Raw genomic sequence first — 20122 nt, forward strand, 5'->3', positions numbered from 1 at the left:
CAGACATGTCCTTTGGAATAGCCCGCCAGTGGGTAGACTTCATATGCCATGGGGTTTCAGCAGCTATAGTTCACAGGGACCTGGAGAGCTTCTGTTAATCAGGTTGGTTAAAGGGGATTCAGTTAAGAACTTCCATAATGAATCAGTCATTTTCGTTAAAAGTTCTCTGCTTTTGTATATTTTGGTGGGTTTGAAAAGTACCTGATTTATCTCTTACTTACAAAACAGAAGCTCTTTGTAACTTCCCTCCAAATATTAAACATTGCCATTATTAACACTCAGATATGTAGAGGGCGTTTATAATTTGAGAAAAGGGTCTCCCTCCCTATGTTATTCTTATGGACCCTCATGTATGCCTGATTTTCTACCAGACTTTTGACACTGGTTAAAAAAAAAAGGATGGTGAGTGTATACCAGTCTTAAATTTTTTTTAATCTTAACAGTGCGTTTTGGAAATCTTGCCAAGGAAGTGTATTTGGAAGGACCACATTTCAGTGACTGTGTGGTAATCCATTAGATAGACATAGAATTGTTTCTGTTGTTAAAGAATGTATGGTTGGTTTGTAATGGGTATTGCTGAGTACTCACATTTTCATGCCTATCTTTGCTAAATCCACTGAGAATTACAAGTTTTTCATTTTTTGTAACTACGGTAGCATTAGAATGTTTTTTGTGAGTGGATGCAATTATATGGGGCCAGATTAATTTGAATTTGTCAGTCTGCAAACCTTCTTTAATACTGTCCTAGAAGTCGTGAGTGTCAGCACTGTTAGTACCAAATTTTATCTTGTGTTTAATTTTTATTATTGCTTATTTTAAAACATGACTTGGTTTCTTTTAGGCAGAGCCAGAACTTTCTCGTTCCCCCAACTCTTTATATTTTGACTTTGGGAAAGAATACATGGCAAGAAAGAACAGATTTACTATTAGTCTTGCTGCTTTTTGATCTTACGAGAAAGTAACTTGATCTTTAAAATGCTGTCAGTACAATGATCCTCACCATATAGTTTTAATTTTTTCAGTGGGGAGTAAAACCTGGCGAACAACTTTACTCTTTACATTTTTTAGCTCTTTACCATTGGGAGCAACCTTCTCAAAACTAACAATGGAAAACTCAAAGAGAATTTATGCACACAAACAGTAGAATTTGTAGTTCAGTAATAATAATTATTATTATATGCTCTGCATTTTGTGTACATATCACTGAATTCTCAAAATAACTATGAAGAGAGAACTTTTTCTCTTCTAAAATTTTTCTTTTACAGATTAATAATTTGAAGTACATATGATTTGCCTACTATCAGTTTATACTCTTTAGTTACAGTGCTGAAAGATCTCTAATCACTAAGCATATTACATTATGTTAACTAATATTAAATTTTCTAAGGCAGAGAAAAACACTGACACAAAACTTTTTTGTTACATATTTCTGTATTTGCATATTCCTTAACTAACAGCTAATTAACACAACACAGTTGAAATAATTCAGTCAGAGTGATGTGATCAGTAAGCCTATGTCACTCAAGCCTCCACAATCCACGATCACCTTGCCAGTGATTCATCCTTGGTCCCCATAAGTAGGAACTGTTGTAGGGGTGTATGACCTGTCTTCAGGAGAGGGATTGTTGCCAAAAGAGTGGGCATGTAGGAATGTTCTTGACTGATGGCTCATTGACTTTCTCTACCATGGGTCATGGCTTTGATGCTAGGTTAAGTCAGAGAGCTGTCCTTAGTTCTTTGATGTGTTTTTATTTTAATCTAACAGTCATATTCATCACCCAGTAGTAAGTGTTGCTAATAACATTTTGGTGTATTTTCTTTCTGCTCTTTCGTATGTATTTTTTATAAAATAGGAGTAATTTTAATTAGTAAAAGTATACCTGGAGAAGTGCAAGTTGTCTTTTGTACAGATACTTGTTAAAAAGAAGGTGACGTGTTGGAAAACAAGATTAGAAATGGCTCTATTTCTGCTGGGATTTTCCACAGGTACACTGTGGTGATGCAGGGATCCTTGATAAATATTACTGTTGACATGATTTGCAAGTTTTACCATGATTTGGAACATTTAAGTGTGTGTGCGTGTGTGTGTGTGCACGTGAACCCACCTGCAAGCACATGATGTAAGCACTTGGCATTGGCTTGTGGTTGCCCACGAGGCAATATATAACATAATGCAGTCAGTCACATGTCCTAAACAGACATGTTTTCTTTCAAGGTATTTTGATTACAACTATAGCCTCCAAGGGAGAATTGCAGAATTGGCCTGACCTCTTACCAAAACTCTGCAGCCTGTTGGATTCTGAAGATTACAACACTTGTGAGGTAAGGATTTTTGCTTCATACATAAAATTTTTCTTGTCATGTTGTGTCTTAGTAATCTTGAGAAAAAAGGATTCCTCTGAAACAAAAAGCATCAAAACTTAGAGACCTAAAGTTACCTTTAATCAGTGATCATTTACCTTACTTTTCCATAAAGACCATTAGGTTATGAAACCTCTTTACTTCCTACAGAGAAAAATCTTCTGTTTTTGTATTTTAGAGCTATTCTTGGGTGTGTATATGTATCATCAGCAAAGCTATTGTCAAGCTTAATCAGTTGTAGTATTTTTCGAAGATGGACTTAATTGAATTTACTGAGTTCCCAGACCATGGGTACATTTTCAGCGTCTCTAAGTTGTTTGGTGCCTCTTGTATGATAGTCTTGAGGCGTATCTAGTATTGTTTTAATTATAAATCATGATCTCTTGTTGTTTGTCCCTGATCGGATCAGTGGCGACCTTTCCATTTGCGGAGATGAGAGGGGTCTGTATGGATTTGTTTCCCGTCGTTTTTCACCTCCTGAGCTGACTCTCTCATTAGCGGGTGAAAACGGTGTTTCAAATGGAAATCATTTCAGGTGTTTTGCCTCTTAAGGCAGTGACTTAATCTCCTCAAAAAAGAGCAAGGCTTGGAGGCAGGGCAGGTATAAAAATAACCTAATGTAAAGGAAGCAAGTGGACCTTTTGAGTTACCATTTATTGCCAAATTGACTTGGGGAAGAGAAGGATCAGGGAGAGGGGAAGTTAGCAAAAGAAGTCTTAAAAAGTCACTCTTCTCCCTCCTTTAAAGAAAAGGAAAAAAGCTTGCATTCTCATATATATGTTTTCTAGTAATGCCTTGGAAATACACTAAGATAGTAGGAAAAGTAAAAGAAAAATAATACTTAGCTGTAGGGTAACAGTTGATGAAAATTTAAATAGCTCTTTGGTATAAAGACAGCAGCATAAAAGACCAAAATCTTAAACAAGCACTTTCCAAGAATAGAAAGTTGAAACTGATAATCACGAAATTGTGGAGCTACTGTCATCCAGTATTGAGTTAACTGTACTGTAGAGAATAAGCACCAAGGTACTGCTGATATAATTATAAACAGAGTAAACTATAATCTAGGTGGTTGAGGTAACTAATAGGCTAGATGTTGTATACAGGAGCTCTCCAGATAAGCCACTTGGTTGTAAAATGGTTGTAGGGAAATTGCCAGTTGAATACAGTTTTTATCAGTGAATGATTTATATGTAAATAATTATGATAATTGAGGTTTCTTTTTAAATTTCAAAAAGAAGTAACAGTGGTTAAATAGACTTATACATAAATGTAGAGTTTTACATTATTTTAATAAACCGGTATTTAATAAGAGAAAAATTAGTGTTGATTTAGAATTGACAAGAAATCTTCAGAAGTTGTTTTTTAATTAGATGACATTACTTACAATCCCTGCCAACCAAAATTCTAATTCTGAGTCATTTAATGCTAAAATTAAAATGTGCCATTATGTTTAAATTAAGGTTTTAAATCAGTGGTATAATTTTTCCTAAAATTGATAGTTAAATATATGGATTTCATGATGCAGATTTTATGTGGGCTGAGAACATTAATCCATACGAATTAATATTCCTCAATTTGCTTTTAAAATGGCCTCATTTTTAATTCTGATAATTGAAATGTCTTTTACAGGGAGCATTTGGCGCCCTTCAGAAAATTTGTGAAGATTCTGCTGAGATTTTAGATAGTGATGTTTTAGATCGTCCTCTCAACATCATGATTCCCAAATTTTTACAGTTCTTCAAGCACAGTAGTCCAAAAATAAGGTATCTATATAGCCAGTGTTAAATTCGTTTGTAAACTCTGATATAAACCTGACCACTCCCTTATGTTGCATTACATTTGTGATTGCATGCGTGCTCAGTCGCTAAGTCATGTCCACCTCTTTGCGACCCCAAGGACTGTAGCCCACCAGGCTCCTCTGTCCATGGGATTCTCCAGGCAAGAATACTGGAGTGGGTTGCCATGCCCTCCACCAGGAGATTGTCCCAACCCAGGGATCGAACCTACGTCTCCTGTGTTGCAGGTGGATTCTTTACCACTGAGCTACCTGGGAAGCCCTTTCAAAAGGAATGCATACCCATTGTTTTTAAATCTAAATTCTCATTATGTTCCCACCCAACCTCCCACTCTTGAGAGTGGACATGTCCTTTCAGACACTTACACACTTCCTTACAAGTTATTGTTCCACAACCTGCATTTTTCACTTGCCACAGAAAGAATGTGAAGGGTATGTTAATACGTAGAGGATTTTGACTCGGTCTTCTTAATGGTGTATGTGCATATGGCTATACATACACCATAATATTTTTATGGAGGAATATTTAAATTCTTGCCAGTCTTCTGTAAATGGAAAAAAGCTTCAATGAACATATTTTAAATTTTGTTTCTAGGTCTCATGCTGTTGCATGTGTCAATCAGTTTATCATCAGTAGAACTCAAGCTCTGATGTTGCACATTGATTCCTTTATTGAGGTAACATTTTCCTCCTACCCCCCACCCCCACCTTACTTTTGAGAAGGTTGGAAAATGTTAATTGCATATAGTTTTATTTTATAAATGTAATAATTTGTAATTATGAACTGGCAATATTTAAATTGCTTGTGATAGTATTAAAATTGGATACAGTTAAACTTTATAATTCTCGTTAACTGGGAAAAAACCTACTTTTCCTCTCATACTGAGTTTTTTACTTGTATAAACATTGTGATATATGTTTGTTTGATACCTTGATTATAAAAATCTCTGCTTCAGTGTACTGTTCAAATTGCATATGGAAATTAAGCCTCCAAGCTCATTTGTGATACGAACATGAAGAGGTTAAACTTAATAAACTTAAGAGAATAAATTTAATTTGATAAAGAATCTGAAGGTTTAGACTGAAAGGATAGTACTTCTATTTTTTCCATTGGTTTTCAATGTAAAATGAGAGGTTTGGGAGAAAAATTGACGCATCTTAGTGCTTTACTTTTTAATAAAGTGAAGTTACTTTTTAATAAAAGCGGAAAGACGACAGATGTAGTTTTTAGGCCATTCAGCTCTAAGCGGTGGAGTTTCTTTTCAGAACTTCTGCTCAGTAACAGCGATTTTGAAAGGGTTATTAAAGTTTCTTAAGTATTTCACTTTTATTTTCATCATATGAAATTTAATTAGTTTATTCCTTTTCATCTGTTCTTTTAAAAAAAAACGAAAGATCCTCCAGAGACCATACTGCTGGTATTCCTGTTGGGAAATTACCAGAAAGAACTGAGGAGAAATTGTCTCTTTTTCCTTATCACTTAAATTGACAAACTTCTTCCTTAAAACGACTGAGCGACTGAACTGAACTGAACCAATCAACTACAAGTAGTAGCCATTAGAGTCCTCAAGCCATTTGAAAACTGAAACAAAATTATGCATCTTAAATACATTTTGCTGAGTACCTGCTGTGCTTAGTGCTAACAATACATAAAGAAATTTTATGCTTCAAGGTGTTTCAGTCTAGTTTGGGATAGAGGGTAGTGGACTATTTCTAATATAGGTAGTATTAGAAGTCTGGAGAGTAAGACTGCCTGTGTTCAGATCCCAGCTCCACAACTTAGTAGCTGTTAACCTTGGGCACCTCCTTTAACTGGTATTTTCAGTTTTTAATAAAGCTAATAATAGACCTACTTTGTTGGATTGTTACAAAGGTATTTGCTTAAAATGAAACAGTGCCTGATGGAAAGTAAGCACTCCACATGCTAGCTACTGCTATTTTTTAGAAGCAGTAGTAGTTTTTGTTGTAATTACAATAGTATTTCCACTCAGTAGTGTTCTTTCATAGCTTATTAAAGAGAACAGTGATGGATACACCAGCATCTTAGCAAGTGGAACAAGAACATTTCCTGACATTTAAAATTATTTTCCATTAGTGTTAAATACCACATTAACACTTCTTTGCTGCTTGATAATGCAGTAAAGTTCACCCAGTTCTTCATCCTTTTCTTCAATTACCAACGTTTTTATCAGGGGTTGAAGTCATGCCTGCTGAGTCTGATGGTACTGATGAAGTGTTGTTCAGTCACAAAATTGTGTCCAGCTCTTTGTGATTCCATGGACTATAGCACACCAGGTTTTTCTGTCCTTCACTGTCTCTTGCAGTTTGCTCAAACTCATGTTCATTGAGTCAGTGATGCCATCCAACCATTCAGTTCTCTGTCACTCCTGTTTTTCATGCCCTCAGTCTTCCTCAGCATCAGGGTTTTTCCAGTGAGTTTTTTCACATCAGGTAGCCAAAGTATTGGAGCTTCAGCATTAGTTCTTCCAGTGAATGCTCAGGGTTGATTGATGAAAAGTATATAGGTCACTAATAAATGGCTATAACATACTTTGATAAAGCTGGGTATTCATGTGTAAGACAGCATCAAATTTAATGAAAGATTGTATATAAGCAGCACCTGCTGGAAAAACAGTTCTGTTTGCAACTATGTAAACTTAAAAGTGCAATTACAGAGTTTTGAAAGCCTCAGAAGAGCCAGGATTTGGAGAAATTAAAGTTCTCAAAATGCAACATACTGTCACATTTGATATTTATTCTATTGTCTTACCCTTTCTTTGTAATAAGATTTCAGATTCATCTATTTGGAGACATTTCTGTGGTCCTGGGAAGAAATAGTGGGACACATTGGATTTTACTTAATTATTTTAGCTCTTTTTTTTGTTGCTTTCAATGTGTGTGTGTGTAAAGTACCTCAGGAGTGAGATAGAGAAGGCTTACTGTTTTGTCTTCTCGAAGCTCCACTTGAACCTCTTCAAGAGGCAACTTCTAGTGAAGGCTTGTTGGTATAGTGAACTGAGTGTGGACTTACCCATAATTTTGTGAAAACCAAATTCAGATCCCCCACTTGCTTCCAAGTTATGTGATGTCTAACCTGCATTTCTCTCTCAGTCTGTGGTAATAACATCTTGGAGTTGAGAACCGTTCAGATTTTTTTTTTCTCTCTTTTAGAGAAACTTGTTGAGAATAGCATCAGATTGATTGCTACCTTTATTATTTTTTAATAGTTTGACTTAGTGAACAACATTTGAGGGTTAAGTTGTTAGAAACTCTCAGTATATATGTCCCAATTGTTGATGCTTTTATAGAATGCACCTGTTAAGAATCAGTGTTGGTAGGAATACTCCCTTGACAGTAATTTTGAAGGGTAAATCAGATTGTATTTTAATAATTATCTTTACTTCTGGGTGAGCTGCATGAATGCTCCTCTGTCCTAATGACATGGTTTTATTCTCGCAAACTAAAAATTACTTCAGAACACGACCACTCATACTCTTGTTTGAAAGAATGGCTGCTGCTGCTGCTAAGTCACTTCAGTCGTGTCTAACTCTGTGCGACCACATCCCTGGGATTCTCCAGGCAAGAATACTGGAGTGGGTTGCCATTTCCTTCTCCAATGTATGAGAGTCAAAAGTAAAGTGAAGTCGCTCAGTCGTGCCCAGCTCTTAGCGACCCCATGGACTGCAGCGTACCAGGCTTCTCCGTCCATGGGATTTTCCAGGCAAGAGTACTGGAGTGGGTTGCCATTGCCTTCTCCAGAAAGAATGGCTATAGATCATTTACTGAAATCATAATTTTTGGCAGTTAGCTTCCTGTGTTTGTCTTAATAATCTAATACTGTGGGCCAATTAATTCATAAGCCGTTATTTGTGCTATATCTTCTTAGAGTTTCTTTAAATATTACCACCTTGCAGATAATATTATGTATAAACCTTTCTAGTATATTGGAATATTTAATGAGAAGAAAATTTTTCTTGTGCAATAGAATCTCTTCGCCTTGGCTGGTGATGAAGAACCAGAGGTACGGAAAAATGTATGCCGGGCACTTGTGATGTTGCTTGAAGTTCGGATGGATCGCCTCCTTCCTCACATGCATAATATAGTTGAGGTAATACAAGCAATTTAAAAACTTTCTCCTTCTCTTCCCCTCAAGGAAATTCTTGGGCGCAAAACATATAGTGTGAAATCACTGTTTTCTTATTTGTCACATTTGGGGGGATCTATAAAAATTGATTATGATTGCCTTAAAATTATAAATTAGAATTATGGTGATTTTTCTTTCATGAGATTTAAGTTGTTATAGAGAGGAAAGTAATTTACAGGAGTGGTTAGCTTTTAACTGTAGTGTAACTAGGAAATATTTAGATTATTTATATTTGCTAGATATGACTTAGGCCAATCAAATTGTAATAGATGAAAATTTGTGTTCTATACGTTACTGGTAAGTTGATCTGATCAACTTTTGATTTATGGTAACAGTGAGATATGTAAGTCAAAAATATATAACTCTTATAGTGATTTCTAGTAGACCATTTAGATTTTAAAAGGTTCTCTTTCAGTTTTTATGTGATAGGATATCAGTTACATTGATAACTGATCAGCCATAATTAAAGTAAAGAATACATAATAACTTACTGTTCAGTTCAGTCACTCAGTCGTGTCCAACTCTCCGCGACCCCATGAATCACAGCACACCAGGCCTCCCTGTCCATCACCAACTCCTGGAGTTCACTCAAACTCATGTCCACAGAGTCGGTGATGCCATCCACCATCTCATTCTCTGTTGTCCCCTTCTCCTCCCGCCTCCAACCTTTCCCAGCATCAGAGTCTTTTCCAGTGAGTCAACTCGTCGCATGAGGTGGCCAAAGTATTGCAGTTTCAGCTTTAGCATCAGTCCTTCCAATGAACACCCAGGATTGATCTCCTTTAGAATGGACTGGTTGGATCTCCTTGCAGTCCAAGGGACTCTCAAGAGTCTTCTCCAACACCACAGTTCAAAAGCATCAATTCTTCGGCGATCAGCTTTCTTCACAGTCCAACTCTCACATCCATACATGACCACGGGAAAAACCATAGCCTTGACTAGACAGACCTTGGTTGGCAAAGTAATGTCTCTGCTTTTTAATATACTATCAAGGTTGGTCATAACTTTCCTTCCAAGGAGTAAGCGTCTTTTAATTTCCTGGCTGCAATCAGCATCTGCAGTGATTTTGGAGCCCAAAAAATAAAAGTCTGACACTGTTTCCACTGTTTTTCCATCTCTTTCCCATGAAGTGAATGTTGAGCCTCAAGCCAACTTTTTCACTCGCCTCTTTCACTTTCATCAAGAGGCTTTTGAGTTCCTCTTCACTTTCTGCCATAAGGGTAGTGTCATCTGCATATCTGAGGTTATTGATATTTCTCCCAGCAATCTTGATTCCAGCTTGTGCTTCTTCCAGCTCAGCGTTCCTCATGATGTACTCTGCATAGAAGTTAAATAAGCAAGGTGACAATATACAGCCTTGACATACTCCTTTTCCTATTTGGAACCAGTCTGTTGTTCCATGTACAGTTCTGACCGTTGCTTCCTGACCTGCATACAGGTTTCTTAAGAGTCAGGTCAGGTGGTCTGGTATTCCCATCTCTTTCAGAATATTCCACAGTTTATTGTGATCCACACAGTCAAAGGCTTTGGCATAGTCAATGAAGCAGAAATAGATGTTTTTCTGGAACTCTCTTGCTTTCTCCATGATCCAGCAGATGTTGGCATTTTGATCTCTGGTGCCTCTGCCTTTTCTAAAACCTGCTTGAACATGTGGAAGTTCACGGTTCACATATTGCTGAAGCCTGGCTTGGAGAATTTTGAGCATGACTTGACTAGCGTGTGAGATGAGTGCAATTGTGCGGTAGTTTGAGCATTCTTTGGCATTGCCTTTCTTTGGGATTGGGATGAAGACCGACCTTTTCCAGTCCTGTGGTCACTGCTAAGTTTTCCAAATTTGCTGGCATATTGAGTGTAGCACTTTCACAGCATCATCTTTCAAGATTTGAAATAGCTCATCTGGAATTCCATCACCTCCACTAGCTTTGTTTGTAGTGATGCTTTCTAAGGTCCACTTGACTTCACATTCCAAGATGTCTGGCTTTAGGTCAGTGATCACGTTATCGTGACTATCTTGGTCGTGAAGATCTTTTTTGTACAGTTCTTGTGTATTCTTGCAACCTCTTCTTAATATCTTCTGCTTCTGTTAGGTCCATACCATTTCTGTCCTTTATCGAGCCCATCTTTGCATGAAATGTTCCCTTAGAATCTCTACTTTTCTTGAAGAGATCTCTTGTTTTTCCTATTCTGTTGTTTTCCTCTATTTCTTTGCATTGATCGCTGAGGAAGGCTTTCTTATCTCTCCTTGCTATTCTTTGGAACTCTGCATTCAGATGCTTATATCTTTCCTTTTCTCATTTGCTTTTCGCTTCTCTTCTTTTCACAGCTATTTGTAAGGCCTCCTCAGACAGCCATTTTGCTTTTTTGCATTTCTTTTCCATGGGGATGGTCTTGGTCCCTGTCTCCTGTACAATGTCACAAACCTCCGTCCAGAGTTCATCAGGCACTCTTATCAGATCTAGTCCCTTAAATCTATTTCTCACTTCCACTGTATAATCATAAGGGATTTGATTTAGGTCATACCTGAATGGTCTAGTGGTTTTCCCTACTTTCTTCCATTTCAGTCTGAATTTGGCAATAAGGAGTTCATGATCTGAGCCACAGTCAGCTACTGGTCTTGTTTTTGCTGACTGTATAGAGCTTCTCCATCTTTGGCTGCAAAGAATATAATCAATCTGATTTCGGTGTTGACCATCTGGTGATGTCCATGTGTAGAGTCTTCTCTTGTGTTGTTGGAAGAGGGTGTTTGCTATGACCAGTGTGTTCTCTTGACAAACCTCTATTAGCCTTTGCCCTGCTTCATTCCGTGCTCCAAGGCCAAATTTGCCTGTTACTCCAGGAGTTTCTTGACTTCCTACTTTTGCATTCCAGTCCCCTCTAATGAAAAGGACATCTTTTTTGAGTGTTAGTTCTAAAAGGTCTTGTAGGTCTTCATAGAACCATTCAACTTCGGCTTCTTCAGCGTTACTGGTTGGGGCATAGGCCTGGATTACTGTAATATTGAATGGTTTGCCTTGGAAACAAACGGAAATCATTCTGTCGTTTTTAAGATTGCATCCAAGTACTGCATTTCGGACTCTTTTGTTGACCATCATGGCTACTCCATTTTTTCTAAGGGATTCCTGCCCACAGTATTAGATATAATGGTCATCTGAGTTAAATTCACCCATTCCAGTCCATTTTAATTGAGTGTAATTTTTTGGGCAATACTCATTATTGCTAGAAGGGTCATGCCCAATTTTCATATTACTGGACATAGTTGTACTTGAAGGATGGCATCTCTAACACCTGTTAGAGAAAGGATAGCATTCATGATGTTCAGCAATTCCTTTTCTAAAACATTAGGAAAAATAGATGTAGTGATAAGGATATGTAGCAGCAAAATGGGAATAAATGACATTTTTGCTGATAAATCTATTCTCTCTGAAGTGCTTAGAAGAATCAGGTGGCATTGGTTGAAAATTTCGTGAGTTTGGAGTTAACCAGAAAATTAAGAAAAATGTTTTTATCATTTGTCATGTGACACCTGGGGAACCTAATTTGTGAGGCTGCAATTCTTTATTCAGCAGTGTTCAACACTGTAGTAGGAATGGGAGGGGGTGACCTATCACAGTGGTTGTGTTGCTATATTTTGTAATATGAGATATTTCATTCAGGAATTCATCACTTGAGCCCAGTTTCAGCCCCAGGTACATTGGAAATTCATGTCTTTGATTGTTTTATTTTTGCATGTAAGGTTTTTATGGAGGGGTGGGGTTTACCAGGCTGCACGGCTTGCAGGATCTTAGTTCAAACCCAGGACCCCAGCAGAGAGAGCACTGAGTCATAGCCACTGGATCACCAGGGAATTTTCTGGTTTTGACATGTTTTTTTTTAAGGGAGGGTAGGTTAGGAGAGATTTGGAGATCAGATAGTATGTTCTTCCAACTAAGTGAATTTGGCTTGGTATGTTCAAAGGACATGATAAACCTATTTTGTTGGCAGCTAAAAATTGCTGTTGACAAATGTCTCTCTTTAAAAAAAAATCTTGTATAATATGTATATATCTTCTTAAATATTGGAAGTATTAATATGTATAGGTGACCCTGCATGGGTCCACTCATACACAGATTTTTTTTTTATACTAAATATGCACTAAAGTACTACATAACCCAAGATTGGCTGAAACTGCAGATGAGGAACTGTATATATGGAAGGTTGGCTATATATGTGGATTATTGGACTGCTTGAAGGGTTGACACCCCTACCTTTAGTTGGTTCAAGGGATAGTTGTAAGAGACAGCTTGGGTAGTTATATTATTAAGAGATTATTCGTTTTATGAAAGGCTTAGTGGAGTTTATTTTGAGAAGCAGACAGACATGAATTGGACACTTTATATTAGGCAACATTCTAAAACAGTAGTTCTTAAGTTTGGCTACTTTTTAAAATTGATTAGGAGGCTTTTTTTTTTAAAAAAATCCAAACCCTAAATTGAGAACTGCTATAAAGGGTAAGGTCGACAGCAAAGGACTCTTAACTTGCTGAAATTGGATTAGGTTTAATTGTATGCTTTAAACTGATTAATATTAAGGCTCTTTTGTTTACAGTACATGCTACAGAGGACCCAAGATCAAGATGAAAATGTGGCTTTAGAAGCCTGCGAATTTTGGCTCACTTTGGCTGAGCAGCCAATATGCAAAGATGTACTCATAAGGCATCTTCCCAAGTAAGTATTTCTTCTTACCAGTGCTGTCTTGTTAAGAGTGATTCCTCATTTTCATATTTTTAGATTGCATATTTATGCCATCAAGTAGTGAAGTTCTAAAGAAGTTGAGCTTAATTAATTTTACTGATGGTATAAGTAAAGACATTTATTTAAGCAGCAATTCCTTTCGTTTTCTAAACTACATGAGGGTGGTTTATGCTGTGAATTATAACTTACTTTGAATAATCCATGGCAATTTTTTATAATCTAGTAATTTTGACTATGAACTCTTTTCCCCCCTACAAAGGTCTTACTAGTTCTGCTAAGAGTTTCTGGTTAACATTTTGTTAAGTCTATTTTTAACCCAATAAGTCAGTTTTTTTAATACATTTTTCCAGTATTGAGATAAATTGAATTTGATGTAAAACTATTATTTTTAGTTATATAGCAGTGATTTATGAAATATATATGAAATCAGTTAAATTAAAATCAATTACGTTTAAAAGTAGTGCTCACATTCTTTTGAAAATAAAATATAGGCTCATAAACTTTCTACATGAAAACTTAAACTCCATTGAATTTCCACCCCCTTAAGTAATCAGTTGCTATTTTTGGTGTGTTGTCTTTTAATGAGTTTTTTTCTGTGTTAATACTGTATGCATGTGTGCATATTCGGTCAACTCGGTGGACTGTAGCCCCCCAGTGTCCCCTGTCCTTGGGATTTCCCAGTCAAGAATTCTGGAGTGGGTTGCCATTTCCTCCTCAGGGGATCTTCCCCACCAAGGGATTGAATCCACATCTCCTGCATTGGCAGGTTGATCCTTTATCACTGAGCCTGAGCCACCTGGGATGCCCAGTACTGTATACCAGATATCATATATTCAGTGTTTTGGAAAGAAATAAGTTTGATAGTTTGACTAAGGCGTCTATCTATAGTTAGTGCTTAAAATTTTGATTTACTGTTTTGTGGTTGGCCCTTGTCAGTTACTGTAAGTTGTGCCCTTTCCATGTCATTAGTCTAAACTTTGAAGTTCTGTTCCATCATGGTGTTCTCTGGTGAAGTTATGCCAGTTTATAATACACTAGCACTGTCTCATCTTGTCACATTTTTTGCCATCCATTAATTACAGTTTTTCTAATCTTAGCCATCTAATATGCAAAAAAATAACCATTTGTTTTAATATGTTGTATTAGTGGAGCCACATATTTTTCAGAACTTAGTATACTCGGATGTTCTCATTTTCATGTAGTCAGTTCTTACCAAGAAAACAATTCCACCTATATTTTATTCTAGTCCATCTAGAATTTATTTGGGAGTAACGTGTAAGGTATGCTAAATAGATTACCTCCACTTACCCCCCACCCCACCAGGAAATTTATTCTTCTAATTTGTGATGCCACTTTTATGATATGTTTGTTTCTTACTATTGGATGATACAATTTAAAGTTTATAAAAAACAGACATTCTTATAAAGCTGAAGAGAATTTATTAATGCAAACCTTAGCTCTAACATTAGGAGATGATAAGAGCAGTTATACATTGGTGGTCTCTTTCATTACCCTAATAAAATCCAAATTTTTTTAAGCAACCAGTAAGTTGGTAGCAGGCTAAAAGATCAGCAATTTTAGCTGATTTTTTGATGAGATGAGATCAAAATGAGATCTCTTATTTCACATAGAAAGCATTAATGTAACGAAGATTAGAATTAAATTGTTTTGTTTCTGGACTATTTGTGTGGTTTTTGTTGTTTTTAGCCAGTAATATGTTCTTTTGGTTATTGAGCATTTGTTATCTGGTAGAACAGGTCTTTTTTCACCAGAATTATTTTGGTTTTTTCCCACCTTTATTCTTACATATAATACATTGATATCTACTGGGGCTTATTAACGAATTGATCCATATAAAACAATTAACCCAGTGCCTGGTATATACTTAAGTACTCAGTAAACATTCATTATTGGTATTAACATCATTGCCTTTCCATGACATTGCATTAAAATTCTCTTCTTATTTTCTAAAACATGAGGCTTCAGGAGAAAGCTGAAACAATTCTTTACTCACTCAGCTGTTTCCAACTCTTTTGCAACTCCATGGACTGTAGCCCACCAGGCTCCTCTGTCCATGGGTTTCTCCAGGCAAGAATACTGGAGTGGGTTGCCATGCCCTCCTCCAGGGATCTTCCCGACCCAGGGATCAAACCACATCTCTTACATTGGCAGGTGGATTCTTTACCACTGAGCCACCCAGGAAGCCTGAACCTTAGCTTACTCATCATTATACCTTTCTCACTAGGTTATAAAGAAGTTGCTTTATTAATAAGCCCACAGCTGGTACTCATATGAGTATGAATCTCTTTTTGCCTATTCATTCTTTCCTCATGCCACCCAGAACAATTAAAGATAGAATCTGGGAGCAGCAGGCTGGTGGACCTTGATGCGTGTTTCCAGAGTGTTCCCCCACCTCTTATCCTCACTAGACTCATCTTAGTGTGTGTGGCTGAACAGTGAGAAAGCAAAGTGTAAGAAACCTGTCAAAGATGAAAACCATCATAGCTGCAAGTAGAACTAAAGTTAGTATTTTGACCTTTACCTAACATGTTTTGATACATATTTTTTTAGCTAGTCATAAATATTTCAGTATACCTGAAATTCCATGTTTACAGACATCATGGTTCTCTTAAGAAATTAAAAGTAAAATTTCTAAACTTTTATAAGACTATGATAACCTTGTCCATAGAACTCTTTCTTCCTTTTTGCATTATTTCTTTTGAATAAAATCCTTCAAATTTTCTGTTTTTATATTTTAAACACCATCATCTCTTTCATTAAAAGGAATAGAAATACTGAATGTAGGCTCATTGTAAAAATATCAGCCATTTAGAAATAAAGCAGAAGGTGGATATTGTCCCTTTTTATTCTACTCACTCACCTCTGAAGATACCAGTTTATTGTGTAGCTTTCCTAGTTAGTCTGTGTATATAAGTAATTGTATAGGTAATCTTATTTTTTAAATAATTTTTTATTGGAGGTTAGTTGATTTACAGTGTTCTATTAGCTTCAAATGTGCAGCAAAGTGAATCAGTTACACATGCACATATATCCACTCATTTTTAGGTTCTTTTCCCATATAGGCCATTACAGAATTTTAAGTAGAGTTCCCTGTGCTCTGATTAGTCACCTGTTTTATATATTGTCTTCATACTCAGTCTCATCCAACTCTTTGTGACCCTGGGAAGGGAGTCCACCAGACTCCTCTGTCCGTGGGATTTCCCAGACAAGAATACTAGAGTTGGTTGCCATTTCCTTCTCCAGGGGATGTTTCTGACTTAGGGATCAAACCTACATCTCTTGTATCTCTTGAATTAGCTGGTGAATTCTTTACCACTGTGCCACATGGGAAACCCATTTTATATAAAACTGTATTTATTTAATCAATCCCAATCTCCCAATTTATCCTGCCCAACACCAAGCACCCCCCGCCCCCACCCTTGACCATAGTTTGTTTTCTGCATCTGTGACTTTATTTCTCTTTTGTCAGTTCATTTGTACCTTTTTTTTTTTCTTCCCACATATAAGCGATGTGTTTGTCTTTCTCTCTCTCTGACTTAACTTCACTCAGTATGACAATCTCTGGGTCTGTCCATGTTGCTGCAAATGGCATTATTTTTGTTGTTTTTTTATGGTGAGCTTCTTTTCGTGTGCTTCTTTTTGCCATCTGTGTGTCTTTGGAGAAATGTCTATTTAGATCTTCCACTTGGATTGGGTTGTTTGTGTCTTTTTTTTTTTTCTTTGAGCTGCACGAGCTATTTGTGTGTTTTAGACATTAATTCCTTCTTGTGTGCTTTGTTTGTAAATATTTTCTCCCATTCTGAGGGTTGTCTTTTCATTTTATTTATGGTTTCCTTTGCTGTACAGAAGCATTTTGAAGTTTAATTAGGTCCCATTTGTTTGTTTTTGTTATTTTCATTATTCTAGGAGGTGGATCAAAAAAGATCATGCTGCAATTTATGTCAGAGTGTTCTACCTATGCTTTCCTCTATGAGTTTTATAGTGTCTGGTCTTAAATTTAGGTCTTTCGCAAAGAGTCGGACACGACTGAGCAACTGAACTGAGTCCATATTAAGTTTCTTTTTGTGTACGGTTTTCGGAAGTGTTTAATTTCATTCTTTTACGTGCATAGCTGTCCACTTTTCCTGGCACTACTTATTGAAGATGCTTTTCTCCATTGTATATTCTTATCTTCTTTGTCATGGATTATGTGACCATAGATACATGAGTTTATCTCTGGACTTACTATCCTGTCTGACTGAAATATATTTCTAATTATGTGCCAGTACCATACTGATTTGATTACTGTAGTATTGTAGTGTAGTCTGAAGTCAGGGAGCCTGATTCCTCCAACTTTGTTTTCTTTCTCGAGATTGCTCTGGCTCTTCAGGGTCTTTTTGCGTTTTCATACAAATGTGAGATTATTTGTTCTTAGTTCTGTGGAAAATTGGTAATTTGATAGGGATTGCAGTGAATCTGTGGTTAGCTTTAGGTGGTATAGTCATTTTGACAATAGTGATTCTTCTAATCAGAGAACATGGGATAACTCTCCATCTGTGTCATTTTTTTATTTCTTTCATCAGTATCTTATAGTTTTCTGAGTACTGGTCTTTTGCATCCTTGAGTAGGTGTATTCTTGGGTATTATTCTTTTTGATGTAATGGTAGATGGGATTATTTCCTTAATTTCTCTTTCTGATCTTTTGCTGTTAGTATATAGGAATGCATCCTTTATTTCTTTTTCTTATCTGATTGCTGTGGCTAGTAATCTCATTGTTTTTAATACAAATGGATATGAGCTTTTTATGTATTTTGTACCTGTGGTTTTTTGTTTTTCCAATTTCACTATCATTTGTTTCTTTGTTTATGACTGTGTGCATCCAAAAATAAGATCCTTACAGGATCTTAGTTCCCCAACCAGGGATTAAAACCCGGCCCCTACAGTGAAAGTACAGAGTTCTAACCACTGGACTGCTGGGAAATTCCCAGTTGTAATTTATTTTTAACCATGCCTTTAGTGATGAACATTTAGATTGTTTCCATTGTTTTTAGTCTTCCATCACAGAATATCAGTCTTTAAGAATTGGGAATGTTCATTCATGTATTCGGGATAAATTCTTAGGGGAGAAATTGCCAAAAAAAATTATTTTTATTTTTAAGCACTCTTGACAAGCTATCTTGTCCACTCTAAAATTCCATCCAGTAGATTCTATGCATGAGTATATAAAAAAGGCCTAAGATACATATTGGGAGTACTCATCATTGGAGAAGGGCAGACATAGAATATGGTATAAGGCAGTATCAACAGTAGTGGTGGTATTATTAGTATTCATGAGGTTATTGAGACCTTGAGATCTTTAGATCTTTGTTTCATTAATTTCTATCTTTATAGGTTGATCCCTGTGTTAGTGAATGGCATGAAGTATTCAGATATAGATATTATCCTACTTAAGGTAAGGAAACTATTCCCTGATGAATAAGGATGTTTATTTTCACTGACTTATAGATCTTTGAATTTGACTAATAGGACATTTATTTAGAGTAGGCTCTATTTTGGCTTTCTGTTATATAATATGCTATGGAGTTCAAAGATAGAAGCAAACAATGAATTTGACTGGCAGTAGATTCTAGCTTAATTGAAACTAACTAGATGGTGACCCTGGTAGAGTTAGCAAGAATTTCCTGTTAATTCTGTTTGGGGTTCATTATAAAATAATCTTAAATATGTTCTGAATTTGATTCAGATACTCTAGATTATACCAGATGTTGAGAAACCATCTTATGTGGTTCAGAATCCCTGATAATCTAGCATGGGTTATGTGATATCCTCTTCTCCCCTTCACAAAGAGCTATTTTCTAGTCAGGGGCAAGCAGAAGATGTATACAGCTGACCCTTGAACAATGGGATATTAGCAGCACTGACCTCCTGTGCAATCAAAAATCCCTGTATAACATCACAGTTGGCCCTTCATGTCCATGGTTCCATATCTGCAAATTCAACCAGCCAGAGATTATGTAGTCATCTAATACTTCATTTACTGGAGAGAAATCTGCATCCTCTTTGAACTGGACATGGAGTTCACGCCCATACTGTTCAAGCGTCAGCCATATTTCAGAATCATATGTCATGCTATCTGTGGGCCTGCAGGTCAAACCCATACTGTTAAAGCATCAACCATATTTCATAATCATGTCATGCTATCTGTGAATATTCTCATTCTTTTACCCAATTACATACTATTAGTTTATATGAAGATAACCAGAATTTTCCTTTTAAAAAATACACAGGGTGATGTTGAAGAAGATGAAACAATTCCTGATAGTGAACAAGATATAAGGCCACGGTTTCATCGATCAAGGACAGTGGCTCAGCAGCATGATGAAGATGGAATTGAAGAGGAGGAGGACGACGATGATGAAATTGATGATGATGACACGATTTCTGACTGGAATCTAAGTAAGTCATAGAGAAGCACAGTCGCCTGCTTGGATAACAGTTCAGTTGAGAAATAACTCACATCCTAAAATGCCCTCATACACAGTTCACTTAACCATACAAAAGAATACAATTTAGTAGTTTTCAGTGTATTTACAGAGTTGTGCCACTACCACCTCAGTAAATTTTAAAACATTGTTGTCACCCTAGGAGAAACTACATACTTCATAGTCACTCCCTTTTTCTGAACTGTTCTGAACAGTTTCTAGAAGTGGAATTACACAAGAAGCGGTCTTTGTGACTGATGGGTCTGTTCATTGGCAGACGGACGTTTTGTTTCCCCTCTGGCTCCTGTCAGCAGTGATGCTATGGACAGTTACGTAAGGTCTGATATGTGCTCCTAAGTTTTCAGTTCTCTTGGGTGTATATCCAGGAATAGGATTACTGGATCACATGGAAACTTCAATGGTCAATATTTTGAGGTACTGCCAGACTGTTTTTCACAGTTACTTTGCCGTTTGCTTTCCCCCTAGTAGTGTCTTAGGGCTACAGGTTCTCCACATGTTTGCCAGTACTTTTTGGGTGTCTTCTTCTGGATGTGAAGTAATGATCTTATTGTAGATTTGTTTTGTTTCTTCCTCGTGGGTCTGTTCT

General features: G+C 36.6%; 1 protein-coding gene across 3 annotated transcripts in view; it reads left to right on the forward strand.

The window, feature by feature from the left end:
* TNPO1 (transportin 1) overlaps positions 1-20122 on the forward strand; it is a 99883-nt gene that overhangs the window by 50003 nt on the left and 29758 nt on the right. For all 3 annotated transcript variants that reach the window (XM_055421879.2, XM_055421880.2, XM_055421881.2), the window contains exons 5-11: positions 2216-2322; positions 3994-4127; positions 4755-4836; positions 8145-8267; positions 12888-13006; positions 18425-18485; positions 19321-19489. In XM_055421879.2, the coding sequence (XP_055277854.1) occupies positions 2216-2322; positions 3994-4127; positions 4755-4836; positions 8145-8267; positions 12888-13006; positions 18425-18485; positions 19321-19489 (795 nt within the window). The remainder of the gene's footprint in view (positions 1-2215; positions 2323-3993; positions 4128-4754; positions 4837-8144; positions 8268-12887; positions 13007-18424; positions 18486-19320; positions 19490-20122) is intronic.

The sequence above is a fragment of the Moschus berezovskii genome, chromosome 18 (assembly GCF_049115385.1).
Source record: "Moschus berezovskii isolate FMDL1 chromosome 18, NW_MosBer_1.0, whole genome shotgun sequence".
NCBI lineage: Eukaryota > Metazoa > Chordata > Mammalia > Artiodactyla > Moschidae > Moschus > Moschus berezovskii.